This window comes from Melanostigma gelatinosum, assembly GCF_949748355.1.
Source record: "Melanostigma gelatinosum genome assembly, chromosome: 12".
Lineage (NCBI taxonomy): Eukaryota > Metazoa > Chordata > Actinopteri > Perciformes > Zoarcidae > Melanostigma > Melanostigma gelatinosum.
Window position 1 is genome coordinate 13587655 of NC_136645.1, and position 21020 is coordinate 13608674.

At 45.3% G+C, this 21020-nt stretch overlaps 2 protein-coding genes across 2 annotated transcripts; one reads left to right on the forward strand and one right to left on the reverse strand.

The window, feature by feature from the left end:
* The first annotated feature begins 1662 nt into the window (after positions 1-1662).
* Positions 1663-6556, forward strand: hps6 (HPS6 biogenesis of lysosomal organelles complex 2 subunit 3). Its single transcript, XM_079280486.1, has one exon. The coding sequence runs from the start codon at positions 1943-1945 to the stop codon at positions 4754-4756; it is 2814 nt and encodes a 937-aa protein (XP_079136612.1). The 5' UTR covers positions 1663-1942; the 3' UTR covers positions 4757-6556.
* A 2414-nt stretch (positions 6557-8970) lies between these two features.
* On the reverse strand, positions 8971-20582 carry prom2 (prominin 2). The gene is made up of 24 exons (XM_079280906.1): positions 20465-20582; positions 19161-19496; positions 17937-17998; positions 17359-17564; positions 17013-17133; positions 16578-16641; positions 16382-16471; positions 15170-15366; positions 14192-14266; positions 13865-13928; positions 13567-13723; positions 13329-13481; positions 13089-13212; positions 12898-12986; positions 12574-12658; positions 12329-12472; positions 12179-12247; positions 11930-12022; positions 11778-11831; positions 11589-11669; positions 10686-10754; positions 10495-10584; positions 10265-10377; positions 8971-10160 (listed from the first exon to the last, which is right to left on the reverse strand). The coding sequence occupies exons 2-24, from the start codon at positions 19420-19422 to the stop codon at positions 10112-10114; spliced, it is 2511 nt and encodes an 836-aa protein (XP_079137032.1). The 5' UTR covers positions 19423-19496; positions 20465-20582; the 3' UTR covers positions 8971-10111.
* Between the last annotated feature and the right edge of the window lie 438 nt (positions 20583-21020).

Below are 21020 nucleotides of genomic sequence, written 5' to 3' on the forward strand. Positions count from 1 at the left end.
GCACCGTCCGGCTCAGCCGTTGTCATGTTGAGAGCCATTGAGAGGCAATAGTAATAAACAAGCCCTTCACAGCAGGCAGAAATTCATTGACACTGTGAGTCACTATACTGAGCCTTTCACTCCCATTTTATTGAATGTTTTTTTCCTTCAAAGACAAAACTGTTTTCATTACCTCTGCGTGGTGAGTTAGATGGCCCCTGCAAAGCCCACCAGGCTGTCCGTCACAGACTCATCTAAGCCTCACCAACATCACTTGTCAAATGCTGCTTCACACCATATCTGTGGTGTGATGATGGCTCTTACTTCTGAGTCAGATGCTCAGGTTGATATCAGTCCAGCTGTTTAGATATTCACACACTGTTTTCACAGCCAAAATGAAGAAGTATACGTACAGGAACAGTCCCTCAGTTTCGTTCAGGTAAGATGAATTCTTACCTGGAGATAAAACTGGTTTTCATAGTTACACTGTGTATGATTTAGCTTTAAAAACATCATTTAAATATGCTGTCAAATCAGACAAGGACACTAGCACAGTTCCTAATGTGTGCTGATCTAGATATGGTTTTGAGGCTGTTGTCAGCCAAACAGCCATCATTACTGCACATCATCTTAGATGTGCAATTTAGAAATATATATAAGATCTGAGAGCAGTTCAGTATCTTGTTCAGCATAGATACACTTCAACACCTAAACACTGCCATAGCTGTGACCCAATGTTTAATCACACTTTTCTCAGTATTCCCTCAGTTTTCCACTGTTTTTCAATGGGGGTCAACACCTGAATGGCATCAATGTATTGACAGATCATTGACCATTCAAAGCAAGGTAATGACTTCAAACAAAAGCACACCACAGATTGAAAACTTATTTCATGACAACCTTTTTGCCACTGAACATGTTTTTTTCCACAGACAGAGGTACTGGTGCAAAAGATGTGCACAATTCTGGATGGACAAGACATTTCCAGAACTGCAGATGGCAATGAAAACTGTTGTTAGGCATGCTGCAGAATCACATCAGAGAAAAATACACAATAAAGTTATACATTTTTTTTTTTTAAAGCAAAAATGTAGAAATATTGTTACTGTGATCATTTTTTTCTGCTTTAAGGTGCTAAACCTAAAACACTTAATTATGCACCAACATGTTTTACTACTGCTGAAACAAAATTGCTAATAATAGACTATACAACGTATAGACTATTATTATATTATATTATATTATTATTAATCCAGCATGAGATAAACAGTAGAACAGATGTTTTATTACTCATTTGTCAGATAGAGAGAGAGAGAGAGAGAGAGAGAGAGAGAGAGAGAGAGAGAGAGAGAGAGAGAGAGAGAGAGAGAGAGAGAGAGAGAGAGAATTCACCAAGTCAAATTCCTTGTATGCGTAACGTCCTTGGTTATAAACGGTTCTGATTCTGATTCTAAAGTACAATTTGTATTTCCAACGCAAAGATGTTGTGATGTGTAACTTTGACTAAAACCCGCCTCACGAGACGGGCGAACGAGCTGACTGAAGACTAGTGTGCAGCGGCAGTTGCTCATCTTTCCGCCTCTAAACGATCTTTGTTCTCCTTTTATGCAAATCGTCGTCGGTATCCGGAAATTACCAATCCCGTGATGTCAAGGGGAGTGCTGCTAGCATAGCATCGGAATGAGTAAAGTGCCTTTCTCGAGTTGCTCTTAAAACTTTTTTCAGCGGTGACTGTCAGCGAACAGTTCAGCACTGTTGTGGTCTACCGACATGGGGTTACCCGGGTGGAAGGCTGTCGGAGGATGTATCCTTCCGCACGGACGTTAACAAGGAGATGAAGCCTCTCTTGGGAACCTATAACGGGATGCTTCTCGGTTCGTCTCTCCGGAGCCCGTGGTGAGATTTATGTGCCGCACAAGCTAGCAGGCTAGTGCTTCTTTTACAAGCTACATTACGGGAAGTTATGGCGCGGTTGGTGTTGAAGCAACTGTCAGATTTCGGGGACTATACTGGCGGTAAAGAGCTGACTGAGATCCTTAAAGTGACTAGTAACGAGCTCACAAACAGCCTGTCAAACGTTCGCCTGAGCCCAGACGGACGTCATGTTCATGTCATCCTCCGCGAGCCTCAGGTCGGTCTCGTGAGTTTCGACAAGTATGAAAGACCCCATCTTGCCCAGAACCAGAAGAAGCTGGATTTGCGGACGACACGCACCGTGCCCACCATCGTGGATGTTTTGTATTTGGACTATCAGAACAGCAGCAGAGACGCGGCAGCCGTAGCGGTGGTTTATGAGAATGGAAAAGTCGAGTTTTGGAGATTCCAGGAGTGCAAAGCTGGCTGGCATCTCCTGCAAACGTCCAATTTGTGCAACAGCCCCAGTGCGAGAGTGGTGTCCGTCTGTGCCTGCTCCAACATCATCATCTGGTGTGAGGAGAGGCCGCCCTCAGAAAGCACCCCTGCCCTCAGCTCCCCGAGGAACAAGTTGAGGTACTGTGTTTGCAGACGTCACTTCGAGGTGGAGGAGGCTGCCGTCAGCCTGGGGGGAGTGAAAATCGCCCTCCACAACAATCCTAAATTCACCGTGGTCAGCTCGGGTGAATTTGTACACCTCCTCCCTGATGTGGCGGTGAAGCCTCTGACGAGCACCTCCAAGTGTTTTCTCTCCTGGTCCCCTCATCACGATTCCTTCACAGTCAGCACCACGTGTAAAAGCACCCCCCTAAAAAGGCTTTCAACCCAAGAGTCTGACCTAAACAGGATGGTGACGGACTGTTTGGGATATTTATCGACTCTTGAACCACCGGAGATCTACGACTTCTCCCCCACGGCCTGTGGAGGCCTGCTGCTGCTGCTCAGCACCGGGTGGGTGTGTCTTCTGCAGGACGACGGGATGCTGCGGCAGGTGTACAAACTGGCAGACGGCTGCTTGGCGACACGTGGCGCTCTCACCAGCCTCTGCATGTACCAGGACATCGTAGCGGTGCTGATGGGGCGAGACCTGCACCTGATAGACGTGAACTGTGGCAGAGAGCTGGAAATGTTGACGCTGAAGAAAGAGGGGTTGTTGTATGTGAATCGGGCTGACAGCCGTGCACCTCACCTGCTCTCAGAAACCGGCCTTTTTGCGGTTGTGAACAGGGAGACGGACTCCAGAGATTGCGACTCTGCGCTGAAGCCGCCCGGTCTTGGTGCAGTGGAGAGTATCCATCCAGGAGCCCTCCTGGTAGAGGCCGTCTTCGAGGAGGCCTGTAAATACTACCAGCAGAGGAGCCTGAGCAGCACCCAGCTCACCGTGGACGCGCTGAAGAAAGGAGGTCGGTTCCAGGCTCCCATCTCTTTAGCGTCCATCCTCAGGAACTACCTCAACGCGGGGCCGAGGCAGAAAGGAGCAGAGCCGCCCCAGAACGGGGGAGGTGGATGTACGGCAGGACAAGACAAGCTCACGGGCTCTCTGGAGTCCGAGCTCAGGGCTCTGGTCTCTCTGGAGGAGGTGAAGGGGAGTTTAGTGAGGGGGAATAGCAAAGAGGTGGTGGCGGTGTGCGAGAGTCTGGTTGAGAAAGAAGTAGCCAGGCTGCTCTCGGCCTCGGAGCTGGATAAAGAGGCTCTGCTTTACCTCAACTCCATCTTCAGCAGCTTCCCCGGCCAGTTGTGGAGAGCAGCGCAGGCCGCCCTCCAGCTACACTGCGACGGGGACGGCTCTCTGTCCAGCAGGGCTCCCCCGGACGTGTGGAAAACTGTCCTCAGTCCCGCTGCGACACCCAGCACCCCGAGCGGCCTCCCTGTCGCAAATGGCGGGCCAAAACACAACCACAGCCTCAAAGGTGATCACGGCACCAACTGTAAAGCCAAACCTACAAGCGCCACTCCCCCAGCTGACCTGCCTGTGTTCGAGCTCCTCTGCCACTCGGCCTTCCACTTCCAGCCCAGCTGGTTGCCCCGGTTCCTTGAGCTCGCCCAGCAGCAGCAGGGCTCAGCCGGCCTGGGCCTCAGCCTGGCCTCGTCGTCCTCCTCCTCCTGGGGCTTCTCCGTCGGGAGAGGAGGGGAGGGCAGGGAGAACAACCCACCGCTCTACAAACGAGCCCTGTGCGTCTTGTCCAGCCTGGCCCCGGACAGAGACAGACGGCAGGACTTCGAGGTGGAGCTGCTGCTAGTCAGCGGGCGGCCTAATGCCATCCTGCAGGCGTTGAGGATCCTCATGGCCAAGCAGCAGTGGGAGCGGGTCACCCAGGTGGCCCAGAAGTTCTGCAAGCAGAGTCCGCTGCTCAACAAGGAGATCTTCAACACTCTGCTGTGCGAGGTGATTCAGCACAGAGACCTGGACCCCTATTTGGAGCTGCTGTGGGCGCTGTGCCCGGAGGAACTCACTGTGACCACCATTCTCAACTTGGTGCTGAAAAACCTCCCCTCTCCTAACACCCCCTCCCCCTCCTCCTCCATGTCCACTGAAACCTCCACGTCCCCCGCTCCCTTTGCAGACTCCCACAGCAGCCAGTTGACCATCGGGCTGTTGAAACCTCTGCTGAGAAAAGTCCTTCAGCGGGAGACCAAGCCGAGCCAGCGCTATGCAGACATCCTCCAGTCCCCATCGTTCCCTCCTCCTGCGCCTCCTCGCCAGCCCGCGGAGCAGCCCAGGTCTGTCTCAGACGCCAGCACCGGCTCGTCTCTCGACGTCGGCATCGCCCCGGCTCCTCTCGCAGAAACACCCGAACAGCAGTCGTCCACGCACACAACTGTCCCAAGAGCCAGGGTGGCACTGCCTGCTCACCCGGTCTGATTCCCACAGACACGAACACTCGGCGTGAAAAACAAAAACCTGTCTCGTAAAACAATCCGCACGTAATCCGATCAAACTTTCAAGCAGTGTGTTGACAATCAAATTTAAAAACGGAATAATAACAATAAGTTACAGGTAATGCAGTTAATTGTGACTTTGATGGTGTTTTTAAAAAGTGTGACTACTAAAAACTGAAATGACTACTCATTTTAAGTCTTAATGTGTGTATGTATATATATATACTGTGTCTGCAATGTTATTTATCTCTTAAGCCTGAACTGCACGTGGATGAGAATGCTATATTGCATAGCCTTACATTGAATAAACTTCGTCTTTATCAAAACACCATCAATAAATTATAATATATTGTATTCTTCTGCTCAGTCTAAAACAAAGCCACTAACTCCCGTTTTTTTGGGGATTTATCGAATGAGTGTGCAACGTGTTATTTTTCGTTTGAAGTAACTTGTGTCTGCTAATTGTAGCCGAGCAAAGCTGCCTTTCAGTTGTTCATGTAGCAGGTAATCCACTGAGACAGGCTGGCCTTTGTGTGTGAATGTTTGTTTTAAGTGTGGAATGGTTTAGGGGAGGAGGGTAGAGGGGGGTCCAAGGTTCCTCGATTGACTTCTAGGTTTGTACTTAACATATCATAAGTGCTCAAACATTAACCTGGTTTCGATGTAGCCTCTGTAAACCAAACACAAACCGCTCTGCCTTTTCCAGCCTCGTGCTTTCATTTTGTCTCTCTCGACTCCATCTTGTCCTCTGTGCTCCCTCGCAGCCCGACTCACAGGACATTCCAGACGTGATGCCCAGTCAAAGCGACTCATAGTTTGACTTTAAATTCAATTTTGGAGGTAATTGTGTTAGGATTGGAGTGCGGGTTTGGTACGCTGTGACTAACGCGCCCTGCTGCTTGCGTAAGGTCACGCACGTCTTCCTTCATGGACCCCGTGAGGGTAATGCCATTAGAGGCGTTAGCTCCTCTGTCTGGTCCTCTTGGTCCTGTTAGTTGTCTCCGTGCTCTGGAACGGATTGCACTTTTACATCACCCCAGTCAGTATTGTTTGTACCATGCATCTGTTCAAAGGAATGTTTTCCCATTTAGTGCTCGAAACAAAAGTATATTTAAGTGCCTATCGTGTTTTGATGCCTTGTTAATGATTGTGCAGTATATATATATATATATATAAAATAAATAAAAAAAATCTCACTCTCTTTTAATCAAAGGAAACAAACAAAATGTTATTTATTGTGTCCCAGTCTTTTGAGGACTCCTGAAACTCTTTGCCCTGCATGGGTGAGACCCTCTTGGGACATCTCTGTAATGTTGAATGACAATCAGACTCCAAAAAAAGCTGCAGAACAATCAATTCAGAGTGCCTTTCACAGCGCTGCGATTCATTTACAGTGCAGTGTCACATTCCTGCTGGGTCTCCTCAGCATCTCTCATGTTCTGGAGAAAGAACTGGAGTTAGATCAGAGGATCGCAACTCTTGGCCTTTACAGTCAAAAGCTTTTTTTTTTTCTTTTTTATGACATTTTAATTTCAATGTGAAACCTGCTGATGTCTTACTCTGGTCTTGGCTGTACTAGTGGTGTCATTCCGAGCTTTGTGCACTAGAATCTGTAGGACTGACTGCAGTTCAGTGCGGTGGGTTTCACTGTGTACCAGCTCATCTGAGAGTCTCTGGGAACCGACCGGCCGCTCAGCCTGATGCCCTGACTGCTCACATGTTGAATGTTTCTTTGCCACAAAACTTATTTCTGTGCACAATTCTTCCAGGAACAAAATGTCACGCCTACATTCTTACTTTGTCTTACTTTTGGTGACGCTCTCCCTTAAGCGTAATTTGAGAAAAAAAGAAAATGTATTGAAGTATTTATGAACTGATGCTGTATGCTATTAAACTGTACATGAAACTTACGTTTGCTGTCTGGAGTTTTTCATATTAAGTAGCTTGTTCTGCAATAAATATGAAGCTTGTATTCGGTGTTGTTGGGACTGGCAGCTTTTGAAAGTTTGTTGGTGTTTTAGATTGTGTTGTGTCCCTCCCTGATGCATGGGTGGACTGAACAGACAATTAACAATACTATCTGTCAAACTACATTCTCACCTACCTGCCACGTCCCTGCTCCCACAGTTTGCTTTTGTTTAGTATGTTCAGCGCAATCAGCATATTCCATTCACAATACTGCACATCAACAGGTCTAGTTAACGGATCACATGCTATTATATCTGAAACAACTAACATGTCAAGGCCAGTGTACTCTTAATGTTTGTTTACAGCTTATTCAGTCTAACCAGAAACTGTTAATTTAAAAGCTTAGCCATGTCTTGGACACACAGTCATTCATTCACATGATCCACTGCCATTTCTGAGTTTCACCATATCCCTGCTGTGGACAAATCCACTTACAGCTGCAGTCTCGTGTGTGGAATGAAACTAACATGTTTCCATGGGCAGGGCCTAAAAGAGGAATGTGCAGTCGTTACCCATTACGCTTCTAACTGACTAACTGAAAACAACAAAGGCTGCAGTAGGATACAGAGTGCATGTGTGTGGTGGCTTGTTCTCGCAGCAAATAGGCAGGTTCCACATGGAAATGTGAAGGGATATGATCAGTGGTAGAAGTGTAAAGTGGAGGGTAGTGACTCATGTATCTCCAGTGGAGGATGCACAGGGTAATAAGAGGCTCAGTCCTCCCAGAGGGCTGGAGAAACAGTCATAACCTGATATCCCTCAGCTAATCCCTCGATTTTCCTCCCTCTGTATTCTTTTGCTTTCACTTTGTGTCACACATTTCTCTCTTCAGGTTGAGTTTCTCTGGGTCTCATATTACAAGGGTGTGAGTCACGCTGGCGCTGTAATGTCATTGATTCACTTGTTCTAATCATAGATGCATTCTGTAGACACGAATGAAGCTGAACAGATGCTGGCTGGCTCTACCTGTTCCTCTGTCTTCTGCTCGCCTCTGAACACTTGACTATATGCTGCAACAATGAAAGGATAACTGCACAACTAATATTTTAATAATTTATATTAATGGAGCTCTCGGGCTGGAGTCAATTTATTTTTCACACGTCGGAATTGCCTGCAGAAAAGCAACACGGTAGCTTTGAGGGTGGTGATACTTCTTATACGTTATAGTCCTATTTTTGTTCTCCAGTGACTGGACTATAAATGAGCCGAAGTATCATTGGCCTATTACATTTGTACTTGAGCATACTAATGAAATCACAGCCTTTGATCCAAATGCTGTGATTGCATTAGTACGTTGATTGGCTGAAGGTGTCACGCTTGCAGAGCTAGCGACGTGGGAAGGACCCAAATGCGGCCGGGCCCCTATAGGACACGTGGAGCAGGTGTCAGCCAGACCCCCAACATAGGAACTTGGAGATGTCGGCTCAGACCCTCGACACAGGAAAGGGTGTAGGCCAACAGTTATGGCATCACCATAACTTCAACCAGGGGCTCTGCTCCACTCGCCATACACTCACAAGTTCTTCCTCAAAAAGAATGTCCGCTGAGTCCATGTTGGTTCATCCCGCAGGCATCAGGGGAAGGACGCAAAATCAGACCGGGCAGGCAGATGTGAGCAGTAAATGATTCAATCAAGAAAGAAGTTACAAATCAGAATCTCTAATAGCACACAGGTAACAGGCAAACAAAAGTCAGTGTGGAAGGACGAACAGACAAAGAACAAGGGGACAGAGGAGTTATAATTAGGGACTTGCAAATGTGGAAGTGGGATCAGGTGAGCAGGACGTCCGGCGACTACAGGGCTGAAAAGAAACAGGTGACACTAATCAGGGGCAGGGCAGACACAGAAAAAGGCCAGAACACACAAAGGCAAGGAAGCAAAACCTGGCACAGGACACATGAGGCAGGAAACTTCAAAATAAAACAGTCAACAGACCTTACAAAACCAAAGACCATGACAGAAGGGTTGAATTCATCATTGATGTAAACAACCAGCTTGTGTTGCTGCAGTTGCCAAAACGAAAACCCACCATGGCTGGACTCTCGAAAATGGATTTGCGTTGTTGAAAACCTGATTTCAATAGATTTAGAAGATGATTGCTCCATCGAACATGTTCACTGTTGCTTTTCATTGTCCTGTTTAAGAGTCAAATCCTCTGTTAAGGTGGAGCAACACTTCCTGTGCTTAAAAAAGTACTTTACCACATGGTGTTATTTGACCATTATCTCATCAAGATTCATGTTACAGTGAAATAATAAAAGTCAAATGTTTACATCTTGGATTTCAATCAGCTCACACAAAAATTCCTCTTCTAATATGTTACTTAACCTACACAGTGTCACATGAGTGAGGAACTTGAGATACCAGAGAAGCATGATAGTAACGATCACAAAGACAAACCATCCTTTCAGCTGTTTGTGGGACTGTAGACTGCATTTGTTACCACAGTAGGGTTTGTTCAACTTAGATTATTCTGAACAGTTGCAGTGTGATGACGGTTCATGTTCGATCCAAAGGGTTATGCTGGGCTAGAAATGTGCACTGTGAAAAGCACGTTCATGGTTTGTGTGGACAACAGACTGATTGATCGCTGGGATTCCACTCATGTTACGGTTACAAGGGAGAAAAATGCACAGCAGACTCGTTTGCTGATCAGTGGCAATTTACTTACGGTAGTTTTCACAACACCCGAATCACATTGACTAAATTAACCATGTAAAGTGCTGAGCAACAGAAATATAAAACACAATCTACTACCGAGAACAAAGCAGTAAAACGTACAAAAATCAACATGTACAAAACATATTTGCAGCCGTATGTATCAGTTCTACCAGTCAGACAAAAAAAGTTGATTCATTTCATGATTCATACAAAAATATGTGCTTAAATTTCCAATATTAGTGCAAATGTGATGACCAATTTAATTAAAAAGTGTTTCCCATTGGAATTAGGCTGCCGAACCCACACTGGCACAGTAACACACTGCTGCATTCTCCGAGAGCACTGCACACAAACATCACTGCCTATGAATGTGTAACTGTGATGAACTCACAAAATATGCAGTTTGAAATATACAGCCTATATTCTCTACATTAATGTCATATAATAAGTCTGAAATGTTTATTTAAAATTATGAAAAATTCCCTGTGTCGCCCTGAGGTCAATTCAAAGATTGGCACGTATGTATGACCACCACAGTCGCTTTGCTTCTGGTTACAAAAATAGTGGTTAAAAACAGACTTTCTTCTTTTGTTTGCAACTTTTCACCGGAGTGACAATGTGCCACATCTGTGCAGGAGTGCACCATGTGTCTCTATTTAGTCAAGCGATGCCAGTCATCTAAAGCTGTAACCCACATAGGCCGTCCTCTCAGGAGAATTTCATCTGGGCCCGCGGGATGCGACTCATATTTAACTCACTGGAAATAGAGACATTAAGAGCAGTCAAATGAATCAGTCATGGGATTCTATTCTAGTAAATACATCTAGAAGATGTTTGTAATTTTCAGTTTGTGCTACTTACTTGTAGACATCAGAATACTTCATTCTTCTGTAGTACTTGGCTAGTTTGATAGAAAAGATGATGCTGGGGATGAAGACGATCATGCACCAGCCCAGGCTGAACCAGAACGCATTCTAAAAAGACAGAGCACGGGTACAATGAGGACTGGTAAAAAAAAAAAAAGAGAGTGATTTTGACAAACATTTCACCATGTACAGCTGTAGGTGGAGCAAACAACATCTGATCCTCACCAGAGACTCCACGATGTATGAGCAGAGGATAATCTCAACAGAGTCCACAGCTCTCGCCACCGGCCCACAGCGGCCCACCTGCTGTGTGATCTGAGGGAGAGTGCGCAGATCAGCAACAGTACAAACCTACAACCATCGGACACATACTTTGTATGCGTGTTCAAATTGTAAAAATCTGAAACAAAACTCACTGTAACATTGGCCCAGTCAGCATACTTAATGAAGTAACCCAGCTGACAGTCCAAAAACATCCTGCTCTCCTAGGATTATGAGAGAGAGAAAGAGTAAATTCCACACATGTTCTCCTCGCTTCATGTGGGAGGTCATGAGGAATCAGTGGGAACGTCTGGCCAACTCAGCATGTGGAATTCTGGGTAAAGTGACCCGTAAATAACTGCAATGGCGGTATGATTAAGCAAGGCAAGGCAATTAGGTTATTCATACGGCACATTTCATGCACAGAGGCCATTTTACATAATGCATCAAACATGAAAGGATAAGGTTGGGGATATTCTATATTTCTATTACTGTCAACAAATTCCACAAAAAGACCAAAACCACCAACAATTACTTAAGTTCTGACACAGTTACCTCACTGTAATAGAGCTCCATTGATGTCCAAAAACATGACAGAGTTATGAGCTGTTTCTTTAGATGTTTGTCTTAAACTAAAAACGAATGGGCTTGTGGCCACAGACAGGGTTCTAAAGTCAGAGGAGAGATGGAGGAACACATCAGTCAGCCTTTTGTTGACATGAAAACAATAACAACGCCAGCCATATCCTTCAAATAAATGATTGATGATGATTATGAAAATTAAGATTTAGGGATATTTGAAGTGGATGCCGGTCATTGAAGTCAGGTTTGTTACGATCCAACCGAATCTACCGAAATCAACTGGAGACAAATGCGATTGGACACTAAATGTAATTAATGCGCTGTTGATGTGGAACCAATGAGCACATTGTTTCAACTGCAAGCAGCACACCTCCTTCTCACCCCCCCTCTGGCTGAATGACTGACTGAGCACAGGCAATAACAGACCACACGGAGCACTCTTTCTTCTGACTCATGTGACTCGTGACTCTACTCACGGTCTTGACAATCTGTCTGGTATTTGTGTTGAGGAAGTCTTGTGCTGCTCCCACATTGCTCAGCACCTCCTCCACCGTTCCCTAGGAGAGCCGGAGTGGAGAGAGAGAGACAGAGAGTGAGCCGCAGGGAGAAAGAGAGCAGACTTACTTTTATTCTTGGCAGTTTCAGGTGTTAGTCAGTGCACTCACATTGATTTTTTTTGCAGTGGATTCAAGGCTCTTGATGGTTGAGTTCAGGTTATTCTGGGGGAAAGAGCAATAGAAGTTGAAATTCAGATGGATGACCAAGATGGGAAAACCAGAATAAGGACATGAGGTGAGATGGCATCCCGCAAACTTACAAGTTGCGGGATGATGATTGTTTCTATATCGGTCTGGATCTGCCTCAAGTTCCTGGCCTCATTCTGGAGCTCTACTCGAGCATCATTGTTTATCTAGAAACAAGCAAATGGTTGTTTATTTGAACAAACACAAGCGTCAGAAAAAAATGGTATCCAGTGAGGAATCATGTGACGTGTTTATAGCGCAGAGAAGCAGAGTAAAGTGTAAAATGATAACAGGGCATTATGTATTATGTCAATGTGACTCACTTGAATGGCGGCGAGCTTATCAAGTCTATCTGCTGTTGTATTCAGATTGATGCTGGAAATGTTGTTCATCTGAAAGAGACAAGCAAGGGACACTCGATGACAACATCAAGTCACGCGTGGACGCATGTAATGAGGATGAATAATGCCTACCTGCTGCATGACAACAGTGGAGTCAATATTTGAAGCTTTGTTGGAGAAGCGTCTGAGCTGGTTTTTAACTTCAGGGCTCAGGAGAGCGATGGGGGACAGAGTGATGTTTGTATCCTCAAAGCGCTGCCGGATCTCCTCTGTGTACTGCGTGTGTGACCGACACATTTCAACATGCGTTGAATAAAGTTATTGTATTGGAACATTATGTATTTTGAGCAATTGCAAAGGACTGTTAGGAAACTCACTTTCGTTACATTGAGCAGGTCTTCGAGGTTTATGAGCTCGTACAGGTGGAGTGTTGTCCACAGAGGCTGGTCTTCCTCACAGTCTCTGTAAACATCAACATCAAGTCAAAGTTATTCATTTACAGTGCTTAATGAATCCTACTAACTTTAGACCCATAAAGAAGAAACAAATCGAGTGGAAAACACATTTTCTTCTGAGATGAAGGAGTGTAATGGATGTCACAACAGAGCAAATCAAACTAAACTACATGGAGACAAGCGCGTGAATGCATGCACACGAGTATATGCTTGTTCCTGTGTGAGAGGTGAATTGGCATCACATACCTATAGATATTAGAGAAACTGATGTTGGTTTTCAATCCCAAAGTTTGACCTATATCCAACCCTGGAATTAAACCTGGAGTATCAATGAGCTGTGGAGAGAGGAGGCATTAATATCAACACGAGGCATCCGTAGCTGCTTTGTATTCCAGATACCGGCAGATATTGGTGTGTGTTTGTTTTTTTATCGCTACCTTCAACAGTTGTCCGTCGGTCCAGGGCCGACAGAGCAGAGTGTAAACGTTTCCGCCCAGCAGGAACAGCAGCAGCACAGCAATCATGAACAGCCATGAGAAGAGGAAGCTGAAACCTGCACCCCTGCAACCACATCCAGGTCAGAGGTCAAACAAGAGGTAAGGAGGTGAAACGGTTTGGTGTTTCCCCTCTTCTCACATGTTGCTAAAATGAATCCGACATTACAACCCAGCACTCACATCATGAAGAAGGTGCCTCCACAATCCGCCGCGCAGGAGCGCTCCGTGGGGCTTGCGTTGGGTGTCAGACCCAGAGGGCCCAGGACCAGACCCAGGAAGTTACACACCACCACCAGGAGGACCACGCTGCACAGGGCCACACACACTGCCCATCTGAAGAGGTTTACACACATGGTGTGAGCGTGTATGTGATGTTTGGCATTTTCTTGCATTGATCTCATGCATCCAGGTTTTTTACCTAATATGCTCGACTCTCTTGAACTCTGGTGTGACTCTGTCGATATCTCTCTGCAGCTGGTTCAGAGTCTCCGACACATTGGTCAGAGCAGATAAAGGGATCTCATTGGTAACCTGAGAGATCTGTGTTTTTATCTTACCGAGCTGCTGCTTGCTGCCTAAAAAACAGAGACACACAGAAATATATATATATGTTTTTTTCCGTTTTTTTGTTTTTTTTAATTGATCTTATCTTACAACTAAATAAGTTAATTAAGACACCAATATTTTTTGAAAGAGGCCTAAAGTCTGTGACTCACTTTGAACTACATCCTTGGTGTCATTGGTCACCCTCTGGGGGATGCTGTCGAAATAGTCCTCCGCCTGAAAGGCAGTGAATTCATTTTCATAATAAATATACCGGTAGTGTTGAAGTTGAATTGTGTCTTCCTGTCACCGCTTTTCTTTGAAAAAGTAGCATTGTTGTCGTCAGCCAGTAAGTCTGTAGTGTGTAGCTAAACAATTATTACGTTATCTTTGATGAAAAGTTGTCAACACTCTTCCCTCTGTCTATGCACTGTCAATAAGGCAGGCATTACATTATCAAGATTGAAGTACAATATATTTGTTCGTCAGAAGTCACTGACCTCCTTGATTTTGGATCTGAGATCAGTTTTGTTGATTTCATCCACTGCAGACTGGAATTGGTTCAAGCTGGGAATCTGTGGAGAACAACCCGAGACACAAACCAGTGTGACCAGCCGTCACATGTCGTGACATGTTATACTTCGAGCTAACAGACGAGGGCAGCAGTCTTCATCAAAACAGGTCTATATACAGTTTCCTAGATAAATAATAAATAATAGAGAGCCACTGGGCCACAATACAATGGCTTGATAGCAAAGACTATTGATGGGTATCCCTTCTTTTGTCTTGTTGTCATGATGGAGATTATATATTATTCTGTACTCTCTTTTTAATGATGAGGAGATGAGACCAAACAAGATGAGCCGAGACGAGAGAAGACAAGAGGAGACGAGACGAGAGGGGAGGAGAGTAAAGGACAGGAGAGAAGATGAGACGAGAGGAAAGGTAAAGACAAGAGAGAAGACAAGAGGGGGTGAGACGAGGGGGGGGACTAGAAAAGAGGAGAGGTGACAAGAGGTGAGGAGAAGAGGGTAAAAGACAGGAGAGAAGACGTGAAAAGATGAAATTAGACGAGTGGAGAGGAAAGGAGAACAGACGAGAGCAGAGGAGAGTCTGCATGCGTCACAGTTAGGAGTGTAGGAGGAATAGAGAAGAACAGATGGCTCAGAGGACAAATCAGCTGTTTAGACAAAGCCAAAAATGAAGAGCGATTATCATGTTTCACAGTGTCTCCGCCTGCGTCAGAGTTTGACTGCATGAATCAATAAACAATTAATCATTCGATAAAAATCAGGATAATGTCTTGTCAAACCCAATAAAGGTGCTGATTCTTAGTCTGTACTTCAGGAAGTTTGCAATCTGAGCAGTCACACCTGACTCCTCTTTTGCTCAAAACACCTGAGCTGACATGACTCCATTCAAAAAGGAAACACAGAAATGTCCCTTGCTACACAAGGTTACACAGAATCAGGACTTACAGTGATGGAGGTGTCCAGTGTTCGTTTCTGTAGCTCAGGCTGCAGGTTGTTACAGCCATTGCAGTTTGGGTTGGATAAAGTGTTGTTGATTTGATTTTTAACAGCGGTGAGGTTGGCATGGAGGCGGTCCATGCTGGATTGCAACTGGGCCAAAGATGAGTTCAGACGGTTCATTTGAAGACTGATGTTTACAGTCTCTGCTCACACAGATGAAAAACACACAGTCGCTTTATGCACATGATGAAAAAGTAACAATGATTTTAAGATTTTATGACTTTTTTGATGTTAGTTTTGAGATTAGAAGTAATTCAAAAAGCTGAAATGAATGGAAGTTCTGAGCAAAAAGTGAGCACTAAAAGGGAACGGAGATTGATTATTGAGGGAGACATATTTCCAGCTGCTTTTAGTGAGTTGATGACATCGGTCAATGAATTTGTCATCTTGGAAAAGGTAGAATTAAGGCAGCCACAAACCTACACACTCAATTACAAAACCCAATGGATTAACAATTTTCTTAAATGAATTAATTTGCAGCTCACTGTAGCAAAGAAGCATGTTTTGAAAAAAAAAACCGATTCCAGTCACGATCAGGCTTTGCCTTCTGTGTTCTGTGTGTGTCTTTCTGTAGCTCCTCACTTGTCAGCCACTCCCTCAGCACCAGTCTAACGCCCCTGATCACGAATCAAGCACTCCCTCATCAGCACAACGCCCCTCACCTGTTCTAGCCACTATTTAAACCCCTGCTTCTCAGTCACTCACAGCCAGATCATTGTGTTCTACCCGCCCGGGTTCCCCGGCCTGTTCCCGGGTTCCCCGTTCTGTTCCCGGGTTCCCCGTCCTGTTCCCGGGTTCCCCGTCTGCCTGCCTTGTCTCGTTCCTGCTGGATTTTCCCCCTCGTCTCTTGTCTTGTGCTCCCTGTTGTGTTATGGTAACGATGTGTGTTTAATAAACACCTGCTTCACGCTACTCTGCCAGGTCTGCGTTTGAGTTCTCTACCACACCCCGTGACAATTCCATCCTGGAAGTGTATTCTACTTCAACTGAAGAATTATAATTAAAAAATATAAATATATGTAAGGGTAAGAAGGGAAAATACACAATGTACTCATGAGCAGGACCCCGCCTCCATGATTACTGATCTCCTGTCAAATATGCACACAGGCATTGACATGCTCGGACTGAAACAGGACAGAGCATGCAGGCACACTGTACCTCGCTCCAGAAGTCTAACCGAGTGCAGCGCTGGGTCCACGGTTCCTCTGAATCGCTCCTGGATCTCTCTTCCCAACTGAGGTCCAATGGCTGATTTGTTACAAACAAGGTGTGAGGTGTTACTCAAGGTTGAGAACAACAGACATTGTATCGTAACTGTTCCTCCATCTATACATCACTGGTTCCCTGTTCTTACCGTCTAGGTTTCTGGTCACCTCGTGTACGGTTCTGTAGCTCTCATTCACCACATGGTCGACCTGCTGGAGATCAGCAGAGGGAAAACAAACGATTTCAAAGTGTGCACATAGGATACGGGTTACACAAGCTAACCGTATATAGCAGCTTATGCAAATAAAGAACAACAAACACAACCCTACCCTGCCGTTCCCCGCACTCTCTTGCATCTTGCGATAAGTGTATTGACACTGCAGAGCGCAGAGCAGGTCTTTAACCAGTCTGACTGGAGAATTTGGCAGAATTTGGTCTGTTTGCTTTTCACACAAAAGCGGTCGACTCACAGCACTTTGATGGCAGGTGTGTAGGACATAATGCGACTAATCTGATAATGCTGCGACGTTGAGGTCCCAGATCTTTGACTCTTGTATATTTCCATCAAGAGGTTTCCTCTTACCTGAGGCACAGCAGTGAGGAAGGACTGGATGTTGCCTATAGTTTTGCTGAGCTCCACTTGACTCTGGTCCACACTCACTTTGATGGCTTCGTTACTTTTGAACATGCATACATTCCCAGCCCTAGAAATATGCACACACACACACACACACACACACACACACACACACACACACACACACACACACACACACACACACACACACATTTCAATTTGTGTGAGAAACACACAGGCAGTGAGGCATGCACATTCAATCTGTCTTTATGTGAATTCTAATTTTAGATAACACATCATTATGCTGTCCAAAAACACAGATGAGAGCACACACACACACACACACACTCACAGGAGAATGACTGTGGTGACGAATGCAGTCCAGTAGAGAGTTCTTCTGCGACAGTGAACGGAGGACGTCTGTTTCTGGTACATCTTCCCACCACAGTTGCCACAGCAGCGACAGCACGCCAAGAATAAACCAACTATGGGCATAAGAACGATGTACAGGACGCCAATGGCTGCACACACCAGGAACCCCACTTCATACACCAGGGCCTGAACACCAAACACACACAGACACACACACACACACACAGACAGACAAGTATGTGTCACAAGATGGGAGAACAGCAGCAAGAGTCTCTGTGGTCTGTTGTGACGTCAAACACTGAGAGACATCAGCAGGCAGTTTTACATTACTGTGGTGACAGGAATGTAAAACTGCCCACAATCAGAGAGGATGAAAGAGCCTCAGTAACTTGAGTCGACTCGGATAAATACACATAAGGCTGCTTTAACATTGAAGATTCTCAGATTACCAGCTGGAGGGGCTCTGAGGAGGGTGTGTCTGCCCCCCCCCCCCAACCCCACACACACACACACATACACATGAAGAAGTTATATGTGAATAAATATACATTCACTTACTTCTTTGAGGATTTCTTGATTTAACTGCACATTCAAATCCTGGACTATTTTCAGGATTAGATCTAAAAAGAAATCCGAGAGAACAAAAAAGCTTTTGAACAACAGAAATCACAGAGGCCAGGGATAGCTAATTGCTGTTCCATGGGTATAATATGTCCTGTGCTCCTTACAAACATTTTAATCTCGAGCATTGTAAAAGTGGAAATCTGACACCTCCATCTTGTGGTTACTAGGAGACGGGGACAATTTCAAGAAAGAGGTTTTTTTTACACAACACAAAGCCTTTATGGCACTGGATATTAAAACACAAACAAACCGGCGCAGGTAACTGAGATGAGGTGTGCTCTTCACGCAAGGTATTTATATAGTTCTCACCATCTCTCTGTAGCACCTTTGAAAGCTGTGTGGCATAAATGGCCTTCGAAATTTACATTTTTCCTCATCGCTTTGCAATTCTCCTTTTATCGCTTTTATTTGACTTTAAAATGCTTTATTTTTAATATTAACTTAATATCAAGCCCTCTGTTTGACCATCTGCTTTCGGGGAGAAGGCCGCAGAGCAATAATAATATAATAATATTTATCGCATCAGGCTTGTAAAGCAGAAACGCATATTTACAATAAGCCATCAAGATATTTGTCGTATCATAGAGCGTACAGCAGACAGTGTGTTTGAATAACTGTTGACGCCTAACGGTTCACATGGAGTGTTTTGAAGTGAAACAGAAGTATCTTTATGTCTAATTTAGTAAGTTGCGAGTGGTTTAAATCCACTTGAAATATCAATGTCCAACATGACGATCACTGAGAGCAACGACTTTGAACTTGGCAAAGGTTGTTGAACATGTCTTTCTCTCCGTTTATTTCCCCTTTTGAAATCGACAGCAAGCAGGAAGACTAGAGGTTCCATGGAGCAGGGACACACAATAGGCCTCAGGTGTGATACAAGGTAAGAGGAAACAGACATAAAGGTTAAAGATTGACCAACGAAAATACCAGAAGTGCCATTAACTGACTGATTCACCAATCCTGTCATCGTTCTGTACTGGCCTTATTGGCTTTAGAGAAGGTTCAAACTGATGAGTCACCTCTGTAGGGAAACTGTGAGTGTGAAAGGGTTTCAATGTACTTTAAGTGGCACCTACTTGCAAAGTAGACAGGGTCCTACAGGCAACAGAACATCAGGAGACACACAGTGTAGTGACTAATACCGATGACACTGACCTCTAGGAAAAGGGTTAGGCTGGACTGTGTGGAGGAAGGACTGGACCAGAGCTTCCATGAAGCCCACACTGGCGTCCTCCTCCGCTGTGTGCTGGTATTGGGTCTCGGTGAGGCTCTGTGGGGACGCAGCTGCGGGACAGACAGTCTGCGGAGGGACGGACTGGGCCAGGCTGAGCCGCAGCAGCAACACTGCCACCACGGCCCTGAGCGCTCCGGCGCTGCCCTGCCACCTCCAACCTCCCGCGCTCTCACAAAATCCCATGTCTACAGGTGGTGAAAGACTTGGCAGGACAAACAGAGTGATCTCCTCATGGCACAAGATCTGTCTTGATGCGTCTGGAAGCAAAGACAAAAAGGCTGAATGCAATGACACACTCATGGAAGGAAGGGGAACTATAGAGATCGCAGAAGAAACCCACAGACTCATGACAGAGTCCCACAGACTCATGACAGAGTCACAGATCATAGTCATAGAGAAAGAGGTCGCAGTGCAGTTTGTTACAGAATGGCAACAGCAAAAAAAAAAAACTGCTGCTGCTGTTTTGCAGAAGAAACGTTACAATGACATTTTATAAATGGGAAAGATAAATGTTAAGCCAACGCCTATTTGGTTTCTGAGAAAAGCAGTGACCTTTAAGCTTCTATTTCTTACTTCTGTACTTAACCAGAGACTTTGGAGTCCGTCATTGAGTACAGGATGATATGCTGACATTTATAAGTTACAGGAAACGTCCTGGGGCAAATGAGGGATTATTCCAACACGTACGGTTGTGGTGTCAGCGCTGTGCTGTTGGTGTAAACACACAAAAAGCTGCATCTGCTTCAGATACCTGCATCACCTCTGTGTATTCAAACCCATGACTGTCTCTCAGAGCAGTTGAGAGTAGTAACATTATCAGAGCAAGTGGAAACTCCCACACACTATTTGAACAATCATTTATCTCTGTTTGTAATAGGTGTAGCTCTTTTAAGCAAATAACTTAAGGGTAAAGCCCTAAAGCCACTGAACACATCTACTTCCTCTCGTGGTTCATCAGAGAAAAGAGTCGACTTGGTTTTTTACAAACGTGATCGCCCTCTTTAACCTTACACACAGCAGTCTGAGGATATTCACTGCACATACAGCATCTCTATAAACAAAGTGTCTGAGGAGTTCCTCTTGGTCCAGACACTTGTCGAGGTAAGGGTGTGAGTGAGAGAGTAAAAGAGAGCAGAGAAGGAAGGGACAGAAACCTGGAGGAAAACAAAATGTAGACAAAGGAGAGCAGAGTGATCATTTGGCTGTTTTCTCTCAGTCAACTCACCTCCCTTGCTCAGACATAAAAGGACAGGCACGCTGCTCTGATCTCCAGTAGTTCCGTAGGGGGCGTGGGACTCTGCTGGTCCTCTAGAAACCTGTTATGCTCTGCTCTCGCTGTGAAGTTGAAGCTGACTGTGTGCTCGCCTGGAGAACACTGGCACCAAGAAGTGAGGGAGGGAGAGAAGGGAGGGTCTTAAAGAGAGACACCCAGGGAGGGAGGGAGGGAGGGAGGGACGTGGGAAAGAAGAGGGGGAGCGGTGGGAAAGAAGCTAATAATTGGTCGGGTTACTTTCCAACAAATGGTAGTTTTGCCACTTTGCGTCCTGGATTATTGAGAGTATCAGGAGGAAATGACAGGGTTGCCAAGCCTGACGTGCTAGTAACAGTTGCACGGTGATGAATATGTTTTTGCTGTGTGAAAAGACTCAGTCTCACCAATTACCTCCAAGGCCATATCTGCAATGGTGTGGTTTGCAAAACAAGCAACGACACAGCCCAAATATGCAGGACAACATAGCTGGGATGGATACACTTGGGGAAGGGAGTTTTGAGAGTTTATC

Bases quoted from the DNA above. Each gene is read 5' to 3' on its own strand.
- prom2 (XM_079280906.1), bottom strand. From the start codon at position 19,422: ATGGGATTTTGTGAGAGCGCGGGAGGTTGGAGGTGGCAGGGCAGCGCC. The intron at 17,134-17,358 runs GTGAGTGTGTGT...GCATATTTCTAG, and splicing joins GTCACCACAGTCATTCTCCT to GGCTGGGAATGTATGCATGT. The intron at 12,023-12,178 runs GTGAGTCACATT...GCTTGTTTCTAG, and splicing joins ATAAGCTCGCCGCCATTCAA to ATAAACAATGATGCTCGAGT.
- hps6 (XM_079280486.1), top strand. From the start codon at position 1,943: ATGGCGCGGTTGGTGTTGAAGCAACTGTCAGATTTCGGGGACTATACT.